Raw genomic sequence first — 24,610 nt, forward strand, 5'->3', positions numbered from 1 at the left:
GGGTGGGTGAATTGTGCATTGTGGATAAAGGGAGCAATAGGCTGAGGAAGGAGACATTGCCTTGGGCAGGGAGTGTAGGGAAGGAAGTCTCAAGTGTCCTTGAGCAGTCAGGCTCCTGCTCTAGGGTGTGCTTACTGTGCCTAGTTGGAAAGAGCTCCTGGCCTGGTCCTCCTGAGGAGGCTCAGTTGGAATTGGAGTTAGATTGGTGCTTTAACAGTGAGTGTAGGCCTTCTGAGGGGACTTGGTGATTCCTTTGACCAAGCGGGTGTGTTGGCTATGGGTTGTAGAGGCATGTTCAAACCCTTCTTCCTTTGCCAGGTGAGCTCCACCTGACACCTTTACATGGTATTCTACAGCTTCGGCCCAGCTTCTCCTACCTCGATAAGGCAGATGCCAAGCACCGAGAGAGGGAGGCGGCCAATGAGGGTGAGCCTGCTGACAGCCTGTGGTCTGGATGGGGTTGATGTGAGCACGTGACAAAGATCAGATGGCAGGATTCTTACTGACATGTTAGGCCCTGCCTACTAAATGCTAGTAACCTCTAACTCCACATCTGGGACAACCAAAACATGTCCCCACAGATGGCCAGATATTACCTGAGGATTAAACTGCCCCAGTTGAGACCAGGGCCCCTTTGCTTGGCCTTCCTGAGGGAGGGTTATGTTGGGGCAGAATGAGCAGTCCCAGTAGAGGCTGTACTGACAGCTTGCTTTGCAGCAGGGGATTCTTCTCAGGACGAGGCAGAAGAAGACGTTAAACAGATCACGGTGAGCTCTGGCCCTGGGCAGGAGGGAGCAGTATGGATGGAAAAGACAGCAAGAGCTGCAGGGTCTGAGCATAAAGGACTTCCCTATCCCTGGGAGTAACAGATGGAGAGTATTGTTGAGCCCTCTAGTCTGCTGCCTGGAGAGAGTAACCTACCCCTGTAGTCTAGCCTGACTCCTGTTGTAACTGGGACCCTGGGCTGTGGCAGGAGTTGTCTAGAAATAGGAAGGTGCATCCCAGGATCCCCAGTGAAGTCACACAGGCTCACAACAACTCATATTAATTACCCGTGTGATTCTGCCTTTTTGATGGGTACAGAAGAGTGGTTAGCATGCCAATAAGTTTGATTTTGAAAGATTTAAAATATTGGCCTTCTACTCGGGATGTAGAGGTCCCTCCTATTTATGTATATGTAGTTTACAATAAGTATTGAAAGAAAATACTGCACAGTAATTTCACAGCTGGCATTGAAATGACTATATAGAGTTTGTACATCCTGGTAGACTCCTCACTTGAAGTGATGTAGCAAAGAGCTCAGGCTTCAGAGGTTTGTCCTGTTTGCAGCAGCTTGTTGGGTAGCCACTAAAACCTCCTGTACCCTCATGGGTAAACACCCTCATCTGAAAAGATATGCTTTGGCCACCCCTGTGGCCAGAAGCTGAAAGCCTTGGCCAGGGCAGACAGAAGCAAGAAAACACTTCCAGTCTGCATTGGCAGCCCACAACTGAATTCCAAAAGCAAAATGGGAGGGAGCAGGTATGTGGTTTGGCAAGATCTTTGAGGGCCACAGACCTGGGGGTGTGAACTCTCGTTTCTTCACAGGTACGGTTCTCCAGGCCAGAATCAGAGCAGGCTCGCCAACGCCGTGTGCAGTCCTATGAGTTCTTGCAGAAGAAGCATGCAGAGGAACCCTGGGTCCACCTGCACTACTGTGGCATGAGGGTGAGCCAGCACAGGATCTGGGGGAAGATTTGATGCCCAAGAGTCTCACCTTTAGTTCTCCTTGTGTATGGCCACTTTGCAATACTGTAGAGAGCACCAAGTTTTGTGAACAGTTTGCTCACAAACTTGTCCATATCTCACTTAGCAGATGTCATAAAGAGTGGGAAGCAGAGAGCTCCTGCTCCAGTTTAGAGGTTTAGCCCTCTAAGCTGTACATGCAGTAGGGGTGGTATTTGGTTAGAGTTTTTCATGCATCATGGATGATGACTGCAGGCTGGACACTTCATCTGGGGTCCTACTGGATAATCTGTCACTCGAGTTACTGCCTACCTCTCCAGGGGGAGTTTTGAATATATTTGGTTTCCAGGGCTTTGCAACTTATTATCTGATGCTACACTCAGTAAGGAAGCAATTGGACATTGGCTTCCAGGTGTCTGGACTAGAACTCCCTGATCTTTGTGGGAAGGACCAAACGAAACCTTCCAGGAAAAGTTTAGCATCATGAGAGCCTTAGGTTCAGGGTCAGACTTGCAGATACCCTACAGTTTCTTCCTGGGTGACCTTGGGAAAATGCCTTTTCTTTCTTAGTCTCAGTTTCCTTGTCTGTGAAACAGGGATAGTAAGACCCCTTATACCGTAGAGCCTGACACAAGGCAGGTGCTTGGTGAATGCTAGCTCGATTTTAGTTCTTGTTGAGGTTTCTGTACTATAAATAGAGTACTAGGGCTGGGATCCTAAAGCCAGGGTGGGTGGAGGGATGAGGCCACATTGCAGAGGCTTTGTGGGTGTTGTGCTTAGGATACTGTATATGGGTCTATGGATAGCTTTGGAGCAGGATAGTGGCTGGAGCATGGGAGTGATCTGTCCTGCCTTTTTCTCACAGGATAGCCGCTCAGAGCATGAGCGCCAGTACCTGCTGTGTCAGGGATCCAGCGGGGTAGAGAACACGGAGCTCGTCAAGTCACCCAGGTGGGACTGGCTGGTGCTGGCTAGAGGTTCCGGGAAAATCTCTGTTGGGACGGTGGCCCATTTTCTATGTAGGCAGGGTGAAGGAGGAACACTCCTCTTAGAGAAATCCCAGGAGGGTGGCCTGGCATAGGTGATCCTCATGTTCTGTGAGGCTGTTGTCCAGGAGCTACTAGGACTACTGGGGACAGGGAGGCTAGGGCTTAACCTGGCTGTGGTCTGTGCTTATACTTGGGGGTAAGGTAGAGTCCACAGAGCCTCTGACTCCTTTCCTTCCCCTCCCCTTACAGTGAATACCTCATGATGCTCATGCCACCCAGCCCGGAGGAGGAGAAGTGAGTAAGGGACTCTACGTCCCACCCCTCTACTGTCTCCCACTATCTCCAGCTGGCCTCCTCTAACTCAACTCTGCTTCTAACAGGGACAAGCCCGTGGCTCCCAGCAATGTACTGTCCATGGCTCAGCTGCGCACATTGCCCCTGGCTGATCAGATTAAGGTCCTGATGAAGAATGGTGAGCCCTGCTCTCTGTCTCCAGGGCCGAGGCCCTGCTCCCCAGAGTCTACCCAGCTTGGCAGCTCCATTCCTGTCTTGGCAGATCAGTAATATACCACTGTGTCAAGTCACCCAGGTGGCATTGGTCTTTGAGATGGGCATTTGAGCTTTTCTGGCCAGCTCCCTGCTGCAGGAGCCTGGGCAGGTCAATTTGAGCTTTGGTCTGTCTTCAAAAGACTAGTGTGAGTTCCTGGACACTGATGGGGCTGAGCACAGTTTTACAACAGATGTGAGGTAGGACTCTGTCTTGGTGCCATACTGGCCTCTACACAATTAGGACTTGCTCCTTTTTCTCTCAGGTGGAGGTGCAGAACTTTTGGGGGCTGAGTTCTAAGCTCTGGGCTCTTCTGAGAAGTCTTTAGGCCTGGATACAGCTAGGGGCTCCCTGCCTCTCCAGGCTTATACAGAGGACTCTGGACTCTGGGCCTTTCCCAGGCTTTGCCCTGTGTTCCGGAGGCAGTACAAGTGACCTGGGTTCAAATTGTGGTTCTGCTGTTTCCAGCCAGCTGAATGTGGGGGAATTTTCAACTCTTGGGGCGTAACGTGACAGAATCTTCTGTATTCCCTAGTTTTCCATATAGATCCTGACATTTGTTCTGTGAGAGGCAAGAAGCCTGGCATACAGTCCACCAGCACTGTTTACTGCTGGTGCCATTGCTATTACTCATGTTGCTAGGAGTTATGGAGGCTGGAATCTTACAATGCTCTAGAAATATTTGGTGGGGAAGAGAGAAGGGTCAGGTCTCTCTTTACCCAGTGAGTTGTATCCTTTGTCTTTCCACCTCAGTGAAAGTCATGCCTTTCGCTAATCTCATGAGCCTCCTGGGCCCCTCTGTGGACTCTGTGGCTGTTCTGCGTGGCATCCAGAAGGTGGCGATGTTAGTCCAAGGAAACTGGGTGGTAAAAAGGTAAGCTACTTGGGAGTCTGTGGATTGAATGATGTTGTTGATGTTCTGCCTGATTTCATTTTACCTTTTCCAGGACTCTTCCATTTTTTCATACTAATTTTTTTCATACTAATTTGAGTCTCTTGATTCTTTATTGGTTCCTTACAGTTTTGGCATGCATCTGTGAAAGCTCAGTTGCTTTTTACTCTTTGCCAAGACAGCTCAAAAATCTTAGAATATTTTAGCTATTCACCTCCCCATGTGTATTTTAATTGTATCTATATTTTCAGGCCCACAGGACTTTATCCAGCCAGTGTTCTTAGGCTTACTCATGTGTCTACCGTTTGTATTATTATTATTATTACTTTTTTTTTTTTTTTTTTTTTTGGTTTTTCGAGACAGGGTTTCTCTGTGTAGTCCTGGCTGTCCTGGATAGACCAGGCTGGCCTCGAACTCAGAAATCCACCTGCCTCTGCTTCCCAAGTGCTCTAGTGTTTAATACAGATCTCCAAGTAACAGCTTTCCTCAGTTCTTAAGTTAGTGATGATTCTGTCTTCATTCATTGATGTATTTTCTGTGTGTGCGCTGTACATAAATGTATGAGAATATAATGTGTGTCGAGGCCCAGTGTCGATGTCAAGTGTCTTTCTCAATTGCTTTCTTCTTTTGCTAAACCTGGAGTTTCCCCATCTTCATTAGTTTAGCTAGACAGCCTGCCGTTGCTGTGGGGATCGCAGGTCCGCCTCCCAGTGGCTGGGATTCTAGGTGGCTGCACTGGGTTCTGACTGTATGTATGTGGGTAGTTTTAGGCGAGTACAGTGCTTTTGGAGGCCAGAGGAGTCAGATCCTTCTGGAGTTGGGAGTTATACAGGTGGTTGTACAACAGCCACGTGATGTGCGTGCTGGGAACAAACTCAGGTCCTCTGCTACAACAGTATGTGCTCTTAACTGCTGAGCCATCTTTCTGGCTCCCTGCCTGGCTTTTTATGTGGGATCTAAGGATCTAAACTGTGATCCTCATCTTTGGGCAGTAAGTGCTTTATCCTATGAACTGTCTCCCTAGCCTGACTTATGTGTTATGACGTCAGTTGTTACTGAAAAGCCCACTGTCGGCCTGATTCTTGTGCTTTGATAGTAATCTTTGTTTTCCTCTGGTTGCTTTGAAGCCTTTCTCTTTGTTCTGCCTCTCCACTGTTGTGTGAAGAACTGTCTAAGTGCGGTGTGCTATTTACGTTGCCTGTGGGGGTTCAGATCATGACTTTGTAGCTTAGTCTTAGTTTTCAGTAGCCTCCTTTCTCCTCTGTTTTTTCCATCAGATCATTAGTTCTGAGGGAGTAGGGATAGGCTGTACTATTATCCCCTTAGGTTCCTAGCTCATAGTCTAATGCCTGGAACACAGTATATCAACCCTAGTTAACGCATACTTTAATTAGAGTGAAATGGTGAGGCAGGCCATGGTTGCACATGCCTTTAATCCCAGCACTTGGGAGGCAGAGGCAGGCGGATTTCTGAGTTCGAGGCCAGCCTGGTCTACAGAGTAAGTTCTAGGACAGCCAGGACTACACAGAGAAACCCTGTCTCGAAAAACAAAAAAAAAAAAAAGAGAGAGAGAGAGAGAGAGAGAGAATGAAATGGTGTTATAGTAAATACATTAACCCCATGCTTTGAGCAATGTAGTGTGAAGTAAACAATATAATGTGTGAATAGCTCTAAAATTCAAAACATTTCATTAAGTCCTTCACTTGATTGCCAACCTGTTGGTAAAGTGTATTCCTCTTACTTGGTGGTGTCCTTTACTGGCAAATATATCCTGCTATTGGATTATCCAGTTTTCTTGATGGAAGAACTTTATTAATGGCACATTGCTTGTTAAATGTGAGGGTAGGTACTGTTTATGTCTACACTGTGAAGCCAGGAGGGGCTGTTGTTTCACACACACCTGAAGACACTGACCAAGAGGCCCAGGCCTTGGTTATATCTCATAAGGTGCCCTTGAGCTGCCTTTGAGCTTTGTGACTCAGCCCGGGTTCTGCCTGTGCTGTTTTTGTCTTTGGGAGGCCTAGCTATTAAAGTATGGCTTATCTCATCAGCTTGGGTGTCCTACACATTGCAAGGGTTTCTGTAAGCCTTCTCTTGGGTATTGAGGCTACTGTGTGTAATAATTTTTCCAGCCAGATCTATCTTTATGTCTAAACTCACCTTGATTCAAATATGTCTTCTGTGTTCTGTGCTGTGTACGGCCACCATTCAGTGTACTCTGTCCTCAAAGCATAGGGGCCCACAACATGTGCCTGACTAGGTTTAGTTGACAGTAGGTTCTTTCTTCGTGTGTCAGCAAGAACACTTTGCCAGATCTATACCCATGGAGTTTAACCTTGGAGCATGAGTTGCTCAGGACTGGCAGGTATGAAGCGAAGACCTCCAGCAGAGAAACCGTAAAAGCTGGCTTTGGGGCTATGGCTGGAGGAAGCGTGAGAGCCATATAGTAGGGACTGTCTGTTCATATGCCTCTAGGCCTCTACCCTGAAGTCCTCTGGGTGGCCTCTCTGGGCACAGTCTTTATTTTTTCATGTTCCAGTGGAGTCAGGTCCAGCCTCTAACAGCTAACACATATCCATTTAGGCAGGAAAGGCCTTTCAACTTGCTTCAGCACTAGTTTCTCTTAAAGCCCCAAACATTTGACCTGTGGGATCAGAGTCTTCTCAAGAGTCCTGGGCTCTCTGAGGTCCCAAGTTTATGTGTCTTTGAGCCCCTGACTCCTCCTTGGGGCTAGGCCCGTGTATAATATGGTAAGTGTGGACGGGGTCATTCTTTCCCATGACTTCCTGGGCCTGCAGACTCAGGCCTGTTGCCTGTGAAAGATGTGACCTGGACTGGCTCAGACTGTGAGCCCTGGGCTTCTAAAGTAGGATGTGGTGGTGGTTGGACCACAGACCGAGACTGACTAGCTACATTTGCTTGTTTGCCAGTGACATCCTGTATCCCAAGGATTCTTCCAGCCCTCACAGTGGTATGCCTGCCGAGGTGCTATGCAGGGGCCGAGACTTTGTTGTAAGTATCTAGGCTCTGGCTACAGGGTCCATGGTGGAGGGGGAGAATCAAGAATAGGCAATGAGTACCATCAGGGAGGCCATTGTGTGCAGGTTTCACTGTGGGTCTCCACTTGGTGCCTTTTTCTCATCTGGGCATTCTGGGCTGATAAAGGCCCTGCTGGCTCAACCTGTATGTGGGGTTCATGTGGTTGAGTGGTGTATTACAAAGCTCACCTTGGTTGCAGACTTAAGTTGGGTTTTCAGTTGTAATGAATGATTGACAGTCTGGTAGCATTGGGTCCATACCCCTGCCCAGCACCTACTTTGGATGGCACCAATAGTTCTCTTTCACCATAGACTGGCACTTATTCCTTGCTACTTTTCTGGAGTTTGTGACTTCTGAGTTAAACCATCCTTCCTTTCTCTCACCCTGCCCTGTTTATATCCAGAACTTAAGTCCTTCTCAGGGTCTTAAGCTCAAGTCTCTGAATCTGTACTACCCTCTAACACATTGAATTTGCTAAAATGTGGCTACTTAGAGCTGTTCATGTGGGCCTTTGTGCCCTGCACAGGCTTGTCCTGAAGGGAAGCTGCCCTTAGATTGTTTGGGGACAGCTGTGTTTGCTCTTCTGACGAGATATTCTTAGCTTTTTGGGAAGTTGGTGTTGAGGGGCCTCAGCAGTCTGTCTGGCCTGCGGTGTAGTTGCAGCTCCCACCCAGTCTCATTCACTTGTGCCAAGTGCCCTTTGCTTTGGCCGCGTCCCTAGTGGGCACATACCATTGGGTTGGATCCTGCATGTGTATAAGATGTGTTACTATAGGCAACAGTTAGTCATCCTTTCCTTTTGGCTCATTCTCTTTCCCTTGAGAGTCTTCCTGTGAGGTAGGTCAGGGACATGGCAGCTGATGAGGCAGTGAGAGCTGTAGGAGCCCAAGCCTCTGGGAATCCATGCCAGCCACTAGGAACTACCACAGTGGAGTGTCACCATCGTGGGGCAGCACCCTGGTGCTGAATTCTCACGATGCTCTTAGGAGGCCCTGGGGATGCAGGAATGAACCAGATGGGCAAGGCCTTGTCCACTGAACACTTTGTTTTGGATGGAATGAGGCAGCCTAGCCATCCTGGAGGAGAGAACACATCTGTAAAGGCTGAAGGTGGCTTAGGTATAAAGGCTACCCACGGCATATACTAAGAAGAGTAGGGCAGAAGCCCCATTTGGGCTGCTGCCCAGGCTCTGAGCCTCCCCTGCACCTTTGCTCAGGCCTCTTACAGGCCTGTTGCTGCCTCCTAGAACATGATGCCTTTCTTCCTCAGATGTGGAAGTTCACACAGAGCCGATGGGTGGTAAGAAAGGAGGTGGCAGCAGTGACCAAAGTAAGTGGTGTTCTTCATGACCTCAGGGCTCGCTATAGGAGGGATCTTGGGGCTGGCGATGCCTCACACTCCTCCTCCCCCTCAGCTCTGCGCTGAGGATGTGAAGGACTTTCTGGAGCACATGGCTGTAGTGAGGATCAACAAAGGCTGGGAGTTCTTACTGCCTTACGACTTGGAGTTTATCAAGAAGCATCCAGATGTGGTCCAGCGGCAGCACATGCTGTGGTCGGGCATCCAGGCCAAGTAAGGGCTTGTGGGGTAGCATGAAGGGGTGTAGTAGATGGCCCTGGCCCTGCCTCCTAAGAGCAGCACACTTGGGCTGCATCTGGGCAGTGAGGGACATTTGAGGTGGGGCTTTGTGCACTGCTTTCCACAAAGATGATCATTACTGAATGACCCCAAGTCTTTTCACCACAGGTCTGATGCCTCCACATCCCTTGCTTGTCATTTGCTTTGTTCTGAGGGGGTAGAGAGGAGAAAGGCACATAGTCTAGCAAGAAAAGCAGGATGAATGTAAAGTCCTTCTCTTTATACTGGCCCCGGGCTCTGGCCAGGGGCTTGTGTGCACAGAGGGCTTGTATGGGAGAAGGCCAGGCTAAACCCTGTCTGCATAGTGTTTTGGTGACCCAATGCCCTGGGCTGTGATGAGGCAATACAACATATAGGTTAGAGTTTAAAGGGTTTGTTCTTTTTTTCAGATTAGAAAAAGTCTATAATCTCGTAAAAGAAACCATGCCAAAGAAGCCGGATGGACAATCAGGTGTGTGTGGCTTCAAGGCTGGGTAGGCTTCCAGCTTGGTCCCTGGCCCAGAAGGGGCTTTTTGGGAGCAGGCCCAGAAAAGGGCCATGTTGTTTTCAAAGTTTATCTTTTCTGTGCCGACCTTTCTTCTATCTCCACCCCACCACCAAGTTAGCCTATTGCTTGTCCAGCAGGACAGCCTCAGTGGTCCCCACTCCCACCCCAGGAGGGTACTGTGTCCTTGAGGGCAGAGTGGATTCTGAGACCTGCTGGATCAGCAGGTGGTGTTCTAGGAGCTGCTAGAATTACAGCAGGGTCTGTAATTCTGTGCCCAGTTTGATTTCTCCCCTCAGTATTAGGTAGCAAAGTTCCTCCTGAGCAAGGAAGGGTGGAAGGCAGCAGCACATGTTTCCTTGCTTCAGGAGCTGTCTTCTGGTGTCCCCTACTCTCTTTTCATGCTTTGTCTGCCTGGGACCTGTGCCCTTCTGAATCATACTATCTGTTTACACAGCATCTGTTGGTCTGGTCTCTGGGGAACAGCGGGTCCAAACAGCCAAAACCAAGGCCCAGCAGAACCATGTCTTCTTGGAGCGTGAGCTGCAACGACGGAAGGACCAGATGCGGGCAGCCACAGTCCTGCCCAGCGTGCAGATCAAGGAGGAACCCCTGAGTGAGGAGGAGGCTGTTGGGGATGAGCTGGAGGCTGAGGAAGAGGAACCCATGGACACTGCGCCTAGCAGTTGCTTCAGCACCAAGTTGGCCAACGGGCTGCCTGCTGGGTGGGCAGTGGGTGGGGATAGCCTAAATGGGCACCCAATTCCAGGCTGTGCTAGCAACCCAGTTGCCCGGGAACTGAAGGCTTTTGTGGAAGCCACCTTTCAGAGACAGTTTGTGCTCACGTTGAGCGAACTCAAGCGCCTCTTCAACCTGCACCTGGCAGGCCTGCCCCCAGGCCACACACTCTTCAGTGGCGTCTCAGACCGAATGCTACAGGATACGGTGCTGGCCGCTGGCTGCAAGCAGATACTGGTGCCTGTAAGTAAAGTCTGTGTCTGCCAGGACAGGGTCAATCAGAGTCCTTCAGGAAGGCAGCTGAGCAGTCTTCACCTTCTTAGGAATCAAGAAGCATGGGGAGAAGTCTGTGTGTCTTGGCTCCATGTCTGTCTTAGGGACAGTGGCCATGAGGCTGCATGTGGATAGAGTACATGGTTGTGTTCGTCAGATGGCTATGTGAGTCTCAGGGCTCCCTGTCCTCATCTGAAGTGGGTGTGTTGGCTTTCTACCATAGGAAAGTATGGCCTCCATAAACATAAGTCCTTTACCTGGTTGGTATTTAGTTAGTCCCTAGGACATGAGTGGTACAGCTAGAATTTGAGCCTCAGTCTGGAGGCTCTCTCTAGTCCACTTTCACAGAAGTCAGCTGAGCACTTCCCCACGTAGGGAAGCCATGGCTTTCAGGGTTTGACCATATAAGCTCTAGCCTCTGCAGGAGGCGTGGGGTGGTAGGTGAGCCTCCTCTATGTCAGTTCTTCCTGCCCATGGTGTGGGCTCCACAGTGGGGCTGGAGACTGTTGCCTTTGGTAGAAAGGAGTGTTTGGGTACAGTCCTGAGGGAAGCCGTATGGCTCATTCCTAGGCTTTAGCCAGCCCAGGAAGCAAATCGGGTAGGGACGATGGGGAGGTGGCTATGCTGGCTTATAAATAGGGAGTATGCCATGTGCAGCACCGAGCCCACAAGCACCTCTGCCTAGCCTAGGATGATGCCTAGGCCAAGGCCCTTGCCTCCGTATGTAAGGAACAAGACAAGAGGCTCTGTAGCCTCTATTGGTGGAATTTCCTTGCTGAGGTTTACTTTTATAAGATACTGGGATCTGGTCCGTGGCTACCCCAAGTGGGGCCAGTATTCTGCAGGCCTACTTTTCTGTGTACTGGGCAAGAAAAGGATACTAGCCTGGTAGCAGTGAGATTGTCTAGGCCATCCACATGGACAGAGGATGAGGGACCTTCTGTGAAAGTGGTGCTCCTTCCTCTCAGAAGTTCTGGCATCTAGAGAACACCTCAGCCCTATGTGGAACAGCCTGACCCAAGGGCCATATTCATAGCATGGCCAAGAAAACAAGGCCGTGGAGAGTAGACATAAAGACCCAAGTTTACCTTGTGTGCTTTATTTACTACTCTGAGCTAAGTACCTGTAGACAGTGAACAGCTCGAATGGGCAGGGCAACACCTCAGTGCTGCTCTAGTCCTATGTCAGGCTTTATGTGTTAGTGAGCACTAGTATCCGCTAGAGACTGTAGGCCACAATGCTGGCGTCTTCCCTGACCTCCTTTTCAGGTACCAGGACTGCTATCCTCTTCTGGTTGCCCCTTTTATGGTGGCATCAAAGGCTTGGGAGTCTGACAACATCTTGTTTTAGCCATACTTCTTATGCTGTCTTTGTGGGAAACAGCTGACGGGAAGCCCTAAGGAATGCTAGGGAAAGGGAGATGCCTCGGCAGCATCACACCGATGCCGTCCCAAACACCTGTGGTTGCACTGGCATTTCAGACTCGTTTCACAGAGCCAGATGAGTAGAAGAGTCAGGCTTCGGCTGCTCTTGCCTAGGACTGGGCTACACGCTAGGTGGGTTGAAGTGGGCAGGGCAGCAGGTTCACAAGACAGAGAAATGACCAGCTCGTGCTTGGGCCAGTTTCCCCCACAGACTGCTGCTTCACCTGATGAGCAGAAGGTATTTGCCCTCTGGGAGTCTGGAGACATGAGTGACCAGGTGAGGTTGTTTGTTTGTTTGTTTTTGTCTCTTTCTTTCCCTCCCTCCCTCCCTCCCTCCCTCCCTCCCTCCCTCCCTTTCTTCCTTTTTTTCTTTCTTTCTTTCTTTGTCATCTTTCTCTGGAGTCCTGGGAGGTTGAGGCCATTAGGAGCTGGGCACTGGACATGTCAGGTTTTCCAGTCACTCCAAGACAGGCCAAGACAGGCAGTGTGTGCCAGTGGTTTGAACCTGAACTTAGATGTCTGCCAAATTAGAACAGAATCACCTTTGAAAAGATGACTGGTTTTCAGTAGTGTGGTGGCTCAAACCTGGATTTTGGCTATTTTGCCCTGTGATCCTGTTTCCAGTGTTTGTATAGTGCATCTCTGGGAGGGAGTTGCAGTCCAGATGGTGCCTTTAAATCATGAACTTGCCTGGATTCCAAAGTTTAAAGTGTTTTGTTTTGTTTTTAGCAGAAGTGTCAGTCAGGTTGAGACAAGGAGTGAATCCTGCTGAAGCCTGCTTCCCTTTTACCTGCCAGGGGAACAGGAAGGCTGAGAACAAGAGTGGGTGTGGGGCCTAGCTTCTAACAGGAGTCTTGAAGTGAACCTATTTTTGGCCAAGAAAGGCAGCTTCAGGCTTTCCTATGTAGCTTCTCTGATCACTAAGAAGAAAAAAGTAGTAAATTCATTTAAAATCAACCAGGATCTAAAGAACTGTGGGGAAGCTGTCTCTAGTGCTGCTCGACCCCACTCGTGCTCCTCAGAGGCACTGTTAGCAGATCAGTGGAGTGACCTCATGCTAGCACAGAACGTGCTCATGCTGCAGTTGATGCTTTCCTCTCCTCCACCATGTGAGGCTAGAGAGCCAGCTCTGGTCTTCAGGCACCTTCATTGCTGAGCCGTCTCACGTGCTCACAGGCTCACTGGCTCTGTGCACTAGTCTGTTGTTCTGAACACAGCAGACCAGCACACCTGTGGAATGTGACGTCACTACTTCTCCATGTGCCTCGCTCTTCCTGTGTCTAGAATCTAAGCTTCTCTCACTTTATATTAGCCTCTGATGTGACAGAGTTTTTTTTTTTATTTTGTTTCGTTTTTCTGCCCTCAAGTACTGCTGATAACAATAGAACTAAAATTTACAGGGCAAATCATTTCCCCTGTAGGAAGATGGTATCTTAATCATTTCAAAGTTGAAATTCAGTGACATTCTTCTTGTGAGATCTTTAAGCCATGTTCTTCCTTTAATCGCAAACTGCAGTTTATTCTCTACATTGGTAGGACTTCTATATATTCGGAATTCTTTATTTACTAGACAGTTGGGCTCTTAATCCTGTAAGCTGATAAATTTCTTTACCTTTTTGTATTCTTACAGAAATTTGAGATATTAAACCTACTAGATGTCTTCTTATTTTTTGAGAAAAGAACTTTTCACTGTAGCATGGCTTGTGCTTATTGCCTTCCCCAGCAGGGACTGTAGGTGGGCGTCACCACCCCGGCAGCCAGTTCTCAGTCTTCCTGTTTTGGGGAAGGTCTAGCCTCTGCTATTTAATTTCTCTGTAGGAATTTGGTCATCTTCCAGTTTCCCGATTAAGTGTTACGCTAGTGTCTAGACTTTGAGCCAATTTAGATAACTTCCCCACCCAGTTTAAACGGGCTGCTTCTGCTTGCTTACTTCTTGTATGTCCAAACTGCTCTTCCTGAGTTCCTTCACTGCAGTCTGGAACAGTGACAAATAGGTCAGTCTTGCTGATCTCTAACCAGGAGTGCTGAGCCACAGGCTGTTCATTAGACACTGCAGAGTAGGGGGCTGTCTGTCATTTGGGATAGTTCACACTTGGGAGACTATTTCTCATACTGATGGTTTTTGTTGTTGTTTAATTAAAGCATCGACAGGTTTTGCTTGAAATATTTTCCAAAAATTACCGAGTGCGTCGGAACCTGATCCAGTCTCGGCTGACTCAAGAATGTGGAGAAGAGCTAAGCAAACAGGAGGTGGATAAAGTGCTAAAGGTATATCCACTGTGCACGAGGCCTCACCCAGAACTTCTAGGCTCCGACTCTAAACTGTCGTTTTAAGAGCACTCATGTGGAAGGGAGTTGTGTCTAGTACCTCTGTTCCTGCTGTGTGTATAGTAAATCAGGACAGCTTACCCCTAGTGCCCACCCGTCTGATGCTATCCACTGCTAATGACTAGCATTGGTACACTGGCAGGAAAGTGAGCTTTTTCATGCAGCAGAGTTGGGTTGGGCGTGAGGAAGTGTTCATCATCACTCAGTAAAAGACAGGTTTACACTAGAATCCTGTGTCCTGGGCATCTTGCACCTACTTGTATAACTGGCAGGACACCCCACCCCACCCCACCCCCTTTTTTTTTTTTTTAATTAAAAAAGAAATACTGCCTGGTGGCAGTGGCATACACCTTTAGTCCCAGCACTCAGGAAGCAGAGGCAGGCAGATCTCTGAGTTTGAGGCCAGCCTGGTCTACAGAGTGAGTTCCAGGACAGCCAGGGCTATACAGAGAAACCCTGTTTCCAACAAACACAAATCAAAAAACAAAGAAAGGAGTCCTGTTTGCTTAATGTAAAAGCACTTTGGATTGCTCTTCTGAACTGTGGTGCATCTGTGAAATGGAACACAAAAAGCCACTGACACATCCCCTGTTGTCTACTGGCATGTAGGTGATATGCCTTACTAAGTCTCTTTGTCTTGGTCAACTTGAAAAGTATTTGTTTTCTATTTATACAGCAAACTATATAGTACATCTTAAAATGTCCCTGAGGTATGAAGGCTCAAAAGCCCTTTAGGATCAAAGTGGCTACACAGCAGTCTGCTTAGGCAGTTTTTGATTTACTGTTTGTATTCTGTCTACTAATCATAAATCAGGTTATAATAGCACTAGTTATCTTTCCTGCTAAAATCTGCCCTTACCCGGTTTTCTTAATCTCTAGGACTGTTGTGTAAGCTGTGGTGGCATGTGGTACCTTAAGGGGACAGTACAATCCTGACAATAGTAGCAAACCACTAACTCAACGAGTCCAAGCCCAGGGAAGGATGCCAGAGCCACAAGCAGTCTCGACTTGCCTCAAGACACAGGAAGAAGATCAGCCTACCTGGTGGCCTGTGGCCCTGCCTGACCCAGAGGACAGAGGGCTCACACTCAGCCAGTGGCAGGGTCAGCGTAAGTGAGACTGCTCCCAGCAGAGACCAGCCGGGCCTTCTTTGCAGTACAATTTGAAATTCCTGATGTATTTTGCTTACTGGGTTTCATTCTCATAATAAAGAGAGTGTACACTGACATGGGCAGGATTATGAAAATCATGGTTTAATATTTTCCTCTTTTAAATGAATGCCAACATAGTTAAAGTTATGTTTACAAGATGAAGAGAACCTTAAGGTTTTTAATATTTAAAATGCCTAGAAGCCAATAATTAGTCTTAGAGTTTCTCTCTGCTAAGACTTCTGCCAATTTTATTAAACCAAATTGAACATTTTACTGTTGGGTTTCTGAGGCCACTTTACCTTTTACAGCAGCCTGCTTTCTGTAGCAGTCTCAACTGTTTACACAAACCATAGCAAAATACTAGATTAACTCCATCTTCTCTTAATGTTTGCATAAAGGCGCAAACTGAACCAGGTAAGTGTGGAACAGTGTGTAAGCGAGGTTATCATTTTGATGTAAAAAAATTATATTTTGTGTATTTTTAAAATAAACGCTAACACTAAACTGGCATCATGGTGCTGCTGTCCTCAAATAGTTGCAGGAAGAAAATGTCCTCTGTGCTCTCAAAGCATTCAGTACTAAAGATCGAAGGGAGGCCATGACACCAGGTCACGGTCCACTTGTTGCTCCCCTTGACCTTGCAAGGTTGGTCTGATAGAGTGCCCAAAGGTCTCTGAAGACTCGTCTGTGCACACTGCTTCCACCACACACATAGGGACAGCCACTGAGTGGCAGCAGACACAAAAGCAGAAGGAAAGAAGGATGGAAAGTGAACACCAGCTTCTTAAGAAGGGAAGGGAGCTAGCAGGGCAGTCTCCTGTGGGAATTTGAGAGCTGATTAATCTTTAAGGTTTTAGTAGTTAACATTCAAATAGTTTTAAAAAATAAATATTAATGTATTTCAGACCCAAATATTTTAACTCAAAATGTAATAAAGTTTTTTTTAACTAAGTCTTCAGAATGTCATATTTTATACTTCTAAAACCCCCCCCCCCCCCCAAGCTATGATGTACATGCCGAATCGCCAGACTTTAGCTGTGGTAAACATGCCAGACCATATAGTCCTTGAAGATGGGGAAAAGGTGAGGTGGGCTGGGTGAGAGCTGACTTGAAATAGCCCATATTTTGCAGCACAGTCACTGCTGGCTGAGGATTGCAGTGATGCTCCGGGCTCCTCTCTCTTTAGAAATATTAGACACATTAGTATCCTTTAGCCGAGGTATCAGTCAGGGATGTACTCTCAAATGAACATTTGTTAATCACATCATTTAATAGGGTGGCTCTTGGTAACAGTTAAAAGTTAGCGAACCAATGAGGAATATGTCCTTACCATATTCTAGGGTCCTTTTGTCCTTTGAAAGGGAAGCCCTTGTGCCTGGCACAACAGACCATGTAGGGAGAACTTACTCAGTTCAGTCTCAGTGAGGAAGGCCATGCATTAGATAAAAACACCACCAAATCCAGAAAGCTAAGTAAACTTAGATAGGAGAATGGGAAGAATGGGGTGCTAAAGAAAAGCACCAATCGCGGTGACAGCAGCAGCACTTCCCAGCTCTCCCTCCTTTCACAGAAACATCAGTTTTGTTAACTCTCCACAGCAAGACACACTTCATAAGAGCTAAGGAAACCACAGATCTTAACCTGCGTGTAGCCAGCATAAAACACTTAGTAAAGAGGAACAAAGTATTATAACACACCTTCCTTAACCCCAGTTTGTGTAGAAAAGTAAACCCACAGGAAGAACTGGGAAGTGAGCACTGGCCTTCGCTTTGGATCCCAAAGCCAACCTCATTCAGTGCCGCTCTTTCAGGGCTGATCTGTGACTCGTTCTATTGCTTAACCCTGGAATATATGGTTCAGGCCCATCTCCAGCATCACTTGGCTCCTACTGCCCAAGGCTTCAAACACATGGCTAGCCATGGCTACCAAGAAAGATGTTCCGAGGCTATCCAATGCCATGTCCTTTACCTTTCATTCCTCTGCAGCTCCAGACCTAAGCAGATCCAGGGTCTAGGTTTCCAGTAAATCCTAGCATTGGTCTGACCTTAGTTAATCCAGGCTAACCCTGTGAGCCCAGTATCTAGTTTGTCCCAGGTAGCTCTATGATCTGTGCCTATCCCAGGGTACCTAGATAGCTGGAGATCCACTTTTAGGGACCCAATTTCCAGCCCAACTCTACATACATAGTCAACTGATACACCTCAGCAGATCCTCAGTTTTCAAAACAGCCTCGTAAACCTAGGTGCCAGGCTTCTGCGTTGCACCTACTGACCTGGAACAGTCATTTTGAGGACTTTTAGAACTGGATTAGGCAGGTGGGTGACTGCCAGATAATCTTAAAAAAAAAAACCTGGAACAAGTTTCTACTTCAAACATACATTAACAGCCACAGGATCAAGTACAATATGGGGAACACAGTAAAGCTAAGCACCAGAAACACCATAAATGTCGATTCAAAGTTAAAATACAACACCAAGTTCAGTTAAGTCAGGGAAACTAAATGGCCAAAGTGAAAAATCTAAAAAGAAATAGTTAAGAGTTCGGTGTGGTAGTACACGTCTTTAATCCCAGCACTCGGCAGGCAGAGGCCCTGAATTCGAGGTTAGCCTGGTCTACAAGTGAATTCCAAAAAAGCCTACACAGAGAAACCCTGTCTTTTAAAAAATTCTGAAGATGAAAGGCACAGTAGGTAAAATGAAGGATGTAGCAGTGCCAGCAGCAGACTGAAGGGAGGCTATGAAAATATGCAAAGGGAAAATAATGAAGAAAGCTTTATGGGATTTCTGGCTTTTTGTTGTTTTGGGTTTTGTTTTGAGACCGGGTTTATGTGTGTAGCCCTGACTGTTCTGGAACTTGCTCTGTAGACCAAACTCGAGATTTACGTGCTGCTGCCTCCCGAGTGCTGGGATTAAAGGTGTGCGACATCACCACCTGACTAGTATGGGGTTTACAGAATAAAATCTAGCTACAAAGTTCCCAATTGAAAGAAGATTACATCAAGGCCTATCAGCAACTGTCAAAATTCAGGGACCATGGAGGCTAGCAGAGCTGGCTCAACAATTAGGAGTACGTGCTGCTCTTGCCAAGAACCTGAGTTAAGTTTCCAGTCCCCATTGTGGATGGTTCACAATTGCCTGTAACTCCAGATCCAGGAGGATCCAGTGACTCTGGCTTTGGCACTTCATTTACGAGTGCATATACATATATGTTTTATGTATGCGCACACAGCACTTGATCTGACATCATGGAGCGTGAGTGAATGATGGTTCAGTCTCTCAAACCTACATGGTGGGAGGAGAAAAACAACTCCTGCCAAGTTGTCCTCTGTCCTCCACTAGCACCTTGTTTCCCATCCCAAAATAAATAATATTTACTTAAAAACTTTTTTAAAAAGTTGTCTACAAAGGAAGTCGTAACAGATCAACTATTAATGAATAAAAAGCATAGATATTAGAATTATATCCCATGTTTAGAACACAACCACTGGAGTTAAATGTAAGCATCCCAATTCTTGCCAAGCACTGACTGAAAATACAAGATATGACACCAGTAAACATCTTACTGATTCTGGGAGCATATTAAATAACCTTACCATAACAGATGCATAGATATGCACAGAATCTGTGAAACAAGGACCACGGTGGAAATGTGAGTCGTAAGATTGGGAAATAAAAACTAGCTTGATTGGTGTAGTAAGACCCTGGGAGGGAGGGAGGACAGGAACAAGGTAGGGAGAGAGAGGTTGAAATTATTTTTTAGGGCATCTATTTAATCCAGCTTATGTTATATAAATAGGTCAAGTGAGGAAAATTGCCATCTCCAATCAAGATCTCCATTCAACACATGGAGAGGATCCTTCACCATTACCAAGTGAGATTTGTTTATGGAATATAAGAATGTGCGAGTGTACATAAATCAACAAATGTGAGATGAGCATACTAGAATGAAAGACAAAAATGACCATCTCAATAGATGCAGAAACAGCAATGGACAAACTTAAGGGTATTTTCATACTAAAAGTTCCCTCTCAGCACAGCTCACATAACCAAGGTTGTGCAGCCACAACAAATATAGCATGCAGTGATGGAAATTGAAAACTTCCTGAGTTCAGGAATAGTGATGCCCACTTACCACTTTCATTCAACATAGTACTGGAAGTCTAGGCAAGAGCAATTAGACAAGAAAAATAAAAAGCATCCAGAATGGAAAGAAGTGAAAATTGTCTTGGTTGCAGATGATATGGTTCCCTGAAGAAGAGACACCTGGTCTATTATATATTCAGTAGAGTTGCCATGTACACAGATCAGTATGGTAGCATTTCTCCAAAGACCCCATTTAGAACAGCATCAGAATATATAAATGTCTAGGAATAAACTTAACCAAGAAAGTGAATGTCACTGGCAAGAGTTCAAGATAACTCAAAATGGTGGAGGGTAACCCATGTTCATGGGCTGGATGTGATTAAAAGTCCATACTACCCAAAGTTGTCTATGGCGTAATGCAACCATACCAAAATTCCAGGGGCATTTTTCACAGATACATAGTAGATCCTCCTAAAACTCACAGAAGACCCTGAATAGCCAAAGCAAAGCTGAACAAAAATACCAACGCTTGAGGCATGATAGTACCTGATTTTACAATTTATAATGTGATAATAATTAAACACCTTGGTGCTGGCATAAAAACATAGGATATGGAAAAAGGTTTTATGTTCAATAAGTGATAACAGGAAAATTTGTAACCAGCTATCTCTATAAGAACCACCTGAAACAACTTGGGAGTTACTCAACATACAGCTCTTGTAGATGTCAATCTAAGATCCCTTGGGAACCCTGGTTTTGGCCAGTGATGTGTATCATACGAGAGTGGCTGGTGGGACAAAATTACTTCAGGGCCAGAAGCCCCCTTTCCCACCTCCCTAAAAGGGGAGGAGAGAAGGGATACTCTGTTCTTCCCTTCAAGGGCACATGCCTAATGACATACAACCATCTCTTTCCCCCATAGTACTTGTGGGTTTAGATATTCCAGATCTAAACTACAGCAACATCTACATGGAGAATGGAATTGGACCTTCATCTGATGTGTGTGTTTGCATATCAACTCAAGGGCCTGGACAGATGGCTTAATTGCTGCTAAGTGCTAGCTCCTCTTCCAGAGGACCTGGGTTCAATTCCCATGTGCTTGGTGCATAGATGTATAAACCATCCATGCACATTAAATATTTAAAAACTCAAAATGGATTAAAGACCTAAACATAAGACCTGTATAACTATAAAACACAAAACTGGAAAAAACTACTCCTTGATCTTGATAATGGATTATTGGTCAAAGCACAGGCAACAAAACAGTATGTGGGACTACTTACTAAAAACCTCCTTCACAGCAAGGGAAACAGAACAAGAAGGGAACCTGTGGATTGGGAGAAAATATTTGCAAACCACAAACCTAGGCAAGGGATTATTATCAGTTTTAAGGAACTCAATCAACTGAGAAAGCCAAGCAAGCAAACAAGAACCTCCCACAAAGAACCTGATTTTAAAACAAAGAAGTTGGATAGACCCTTCTCCAAAGATATCAAATGCCAACAGGTACATGAAAGGTCTTTGACACCACTAAGAAGATGCATATCAGGAGTCCCAATGAATGTGAGATGTTTTCTCACTTGCTAAAATGGTAATTATCAAAAAGTATTGAAGGTATAGGGAAAGGGTATACCCTTATATATAGTTGGTGGGAATAGAGACTGGTGCTGCCACCATGGAAAACTATGGTTGTTAAATAAAGATGGACCTACTGTAGGACCCAGCAGTGCCTCTTCTGACCATATACCAAAGAAAGGAAACCAGCTTTGAAAGGTACTTGCAGTTCTTTACTCATTAAGGCACTACTCATAATATCAAGATACAGAACTGTCAAAGTATCCATCAACATGGGTAATTGTAATATAAACACATACATGGGAATATTATTTAGCATTTTTAAAAGGCTAGGACACATAAAAGTATGTAACAGTACTTGCAGGTACAGTAACTAAAAAAATGCATAGAAATAATAAAAATGGTGGTTACCAGGGATAAGAGATAGATAGATGTCAATTAGTACAAAGTTGCAGTTACGTAGGATGAGATAACTTCCAGCATTAGGGCTGCTGAGATTAGTATGCTGAGAATTTGGCAGAAGACATTTTAGGTGTTATTATACAGTATATGACACCAGTACGTTACTTTTTGTGATTAAAGGGGGAGGAGAAGATACATACATGTACACAAAGGGAAAAATAAAAATTTTACCTGGTTAAATATACTGATTTACTTGGTATAAAATGATATATAATTTCTTCAAATAAATTATTGACTGACTAAAAACCCAGCATCACAGTTGAACAGTAGATACACCCTTTACTTCAGACTGAGTATGTTTACTCTCATCGTAATTATGGTATTCTAAATGAACCAGTGAGACAAGTATTAGAAAAGGGTTAAAAAAGGAGTTAAAATTTTTTCAGAACTGTCAAGTAAAAGCTAATCCTATTTACTCAACAACACAGCCAGAATCATTAGCTTCTTCATATGCACCAGCCACGAAGCCCAACAGAGAAATCTGTCCAAATGTGCAAAACCATTGAGACTGGTGGCTCTGTATCAGTCGAGTCCTAGCATTTCAGTGTATTAACACACACACACACACACACACACACACACACACACACACACACACAGAGAGAGAGAGAGAGAGAGAGAGAGAGAGAGAGAGAGAGAGAGAGAGAGAGAGAGAGAGAGAGCGCAGTGGTGGCATATGTCTTCATTCCTAGCATTTGGGAGGCCAGCCTGGTCTAGAGAGTGGGTTCCAGGACAGCTGGACTATACAGAGAAACCCTGTCTCAAAAAGCCAAACAAATACAACACTTGACTTTACAAGCACTGACTGCTCTTAGGGAACTGGTACTCAATTCCCAGCAACCACATGGTGGCTCACAGCCATTTTACTCTAGTTCTAGTCTAGGGATGACACCATCTTGTGATTTCCTTGGGCACCAGAGGTACAGACATATGCAGGCAAACACACACAAAACTTAAAAAACTGACCTACCAGGGTCTGGAAAGATGGTCAGAGTATTTGTTGTTCTTGCAGAGGACCCAGGTTCGATTCCCAGCACCCACATGATGGCACACTACAATGGGTGACAGAAGTTTTAGGAGATTCAGTGCCCTATTCAGTCCTCTGGATACTGCATGCAAACACTCATGTATGTAAAATAAATCTTTAATCAGGCATAGTGGTATGCATACTGGAGACAGACAGCCAAATCTGTGAGTCTGAGGCCAGCCTGGTCTACAAATTGAGTTCCAGGGCAGCCAAGGTTACAAACAACAAACAAATCTTTAAAACAAAACAAAACAAAACTGACCTCAATATGTTCTTACATCCAAGAACTAGACAAGGTTAGACAAGAAAAACCATGCCAACTCATACCCCAAACCAACCAACTGACCAAACAAACAAAAAACCCATGAGAAAATTCTATGGAAGAAACTTTATTTTCCCTTTCAGTTATGAAAATATAAATATCAAGCACAGTGATTAAACTGACATAGGCACACAGAATTGGATCTAGAGTATAAATTAGCTCAAATCCATGAATGGGATTTCGGTGTATGGGGAACAGACGAAACTTCAGATGGATACAACTATCAAACAAAAAGGACAAATCAAGAGAAATAAATTTGTTTGGCAAAATGCCATTAAAAGTAAAGTAAGATATTCAAGGAAAATGTCTGCAGTCTTCAACTGTGTAAGTGTACTTCCTAAGTTCTAATGCTCCTCAACAAACAAAGGAAAACACAAATGGCTAACAGTAGGAATAAATACCAACTGGTCCAGCGGCTGCACACATCTTAGGAGGCAGAGGCCAACCTGGCTACATAAGGAGAACGTTATGTACATAAGATCAAGCTCCAGGCCAGCCAACGCTACAAAAGGAGGACCTGTTTTAAAAAACTAACAAACCACCACTACCAACAAGACACACAAATCCCCAAAAGTAAAGTCAAAGAATATACAACTTTATTAGTGAAACAAATTAAGTCTAAGCTATCTGAAACACTGTTTTCCTGCTATTAGTTTAACAATAGTAAAGTTTACTGGATAAGCACAAGAGCCTTTCTCAGAAAAGTTCATTGACATGGCTATGAGAAACCTGGCATCCTTCTATGGAGTGACCAGAAGTATGACAGTCCTGTGATGCCAAAGAGCTCACACCTTTCACCTTTACTTGTAAGTCATGTCCAAATGTATGTATGTATACATGTATGTATGTGTGTATGTATTAATTCATCCATTCATTCATTCCATTTTGCAGTAATTGTAGAAGACTGGAAACCATCTCGTCATAGAGGCTGTGACAATGTGGGGTGGCAAATATATCTGGGAACATATAGAAAACTGGTTAGTTGAATTGAGAGAAGAGGTAGGTTGGTAGTCAGGAAAGACAGCCTGAATTTAAAATAAACAATCCCCTGAAAGCTAGAAGTAGCAGGACATAACTGTAATCCCAGCATCTGAGGCTAAATCACTAAGATCACCAGTTTGATGTCAGTCTGGACTACATGTGGCAAGATTTTGCCTCAAAAGACTGAGGTGGGGTGGGGGGTGGGGGGAGATAGAGGGTTTTCAGAGGGGAAACCGGGAAGGGGGATAACATTTGAAGTGTAAAAAAAATACAATAACCAATAAAAATAAAAATAAAAATAAAAAACTGAAGAGGGGATGTGGAGATGTAGGTTAGCTGGCGAGTTTTTGCCAAGCATGCATGAGCTCCAGGTTCAATCCCCAGTGCCACACAGACGCTCCAGGTTCAATCCCCAGTGCCACACAGACCAGGTGTTAACACCAGCAACACTTGGAGAATGGAGTCAGATTTAGGGTCATCAGCTACCATGGAGGTGGTACTCAGAATCCTAGTATTGGATAGGCAGAAGTGCTGCAAGCTCAAGGCCAGGCTGGTCTACAGTGAGTTTTACGTTAGCCACAGCTGTCTAGTAAAATGCTGCCTCAAAAAAGTTGAAATTTTTACGTTTTGTGTTTCTGAGTACATATGTAGAAGCATGAGTGCCACCGGTGTGGTTGTCAGAGGACAACTTAGACTTGGTTCTCTTCTACCATGTGGGTTCTGGGGATTGAACTCAGATCCTTTACCTCACTGGTATAAAGCTTAATTCAAAAGCACATCTACTTTAGAACCAATATTCACCTTAATAACTATTGTTATTTTGTGCGTCGATGTATGTGTGGGCCCCAAGGTTAACACCAAGTGTCTTCCTCTACCATTATTCTTTTAAAACAAATTGTGTTTGCACATGCTCAAAGTCATATACATCACAAA

General features: G+C 45.5%; 1 protein-coding gene across 2 annotated transcripts in view; it reads left to right on the forward strand.

The window, feature by feature from the left end:
• The window catches only part of Polr3e (RNA polymerase III subunit E), a 28,069-nt gene extending 12,331 nt beyond the window's left edge, over window positions 1–15,738 (forward strand). Inside the window, exons 7-21 of one of the 2 annotated variants that reach the window (XM_034496547.2) lie at window positions 319–426; window positions 718–767; window positions 1,588–1,707; window positions 2,591–2,676; window positions 2,964–3,008; window positions 3,095–3,186; window positions 4,015–4,135; window positions 7,084–7,165; window positions 8,462–8,521; window positions 8,607–8,764; window positions 9,220–9,281; window positions 9,772–10,295; window positions 11,949–12,026; window positions 13,892–14,017; window positions 14,957–15,738. In XM_034496547.2, coding sequence (XP_034352438.1) covers window positions 319–426; window positions 718–767; window positions 1,588–1,707; window positions 2,591–2,676; window positions 2,964–3,008; window positions 3,095–3,186; window positions 4,015–4,135; window positions 7,084–7,165; window positions 8,462–8,521; window positions 8,607–8,764; window positions 9,220–9,281; window positions 9,772–10,295; window positions 11,949–12,026; window positions 13,892–14,017; window positions 14,957–15,013 — 1,769 coding nt within the window. In that variant the 3' untranslated portion in view covers window positions 15,014–15,738. The remainder of the gene's footprint in view (window positions 1–318; window positions 427–717; window positions 768–1,587; window positions 1,708–2,590; window positions 2,677–2,963; window positions 3,009–3,094; window positions 3,187–4,014; window positions 4,136–7,083; window positions 7,166–8,461; window positions 8,522–8,606; window positions 8,765–9,219; window positions 9,282–9,771; window positions 10,296–11,948; window positions 12,027–13,891; window positions 14,018–14,956) is intronic. The other variant, XM_076942012.1, reaches the window with a different exon arrangement.
• The last annotated feature ends 8,872 nt before the right edge of the window (window positions 15,739–24,610 follow it).

Source organism: Arvicanthis niloticus, chromosome 1, assembly GCF_011762505.2.
Source record: "Arvicanthis niloticus isolate mArvNil1 chromosome 1, mArvNil1.pat.X, whole genome shotgun sequence".
Lineage (NCBI taxonomy): Eukaryota > Metazoa > Chordata > Mammalia > Rodentia > Muridae > Arvicanthis > Arvicanthis niloticus.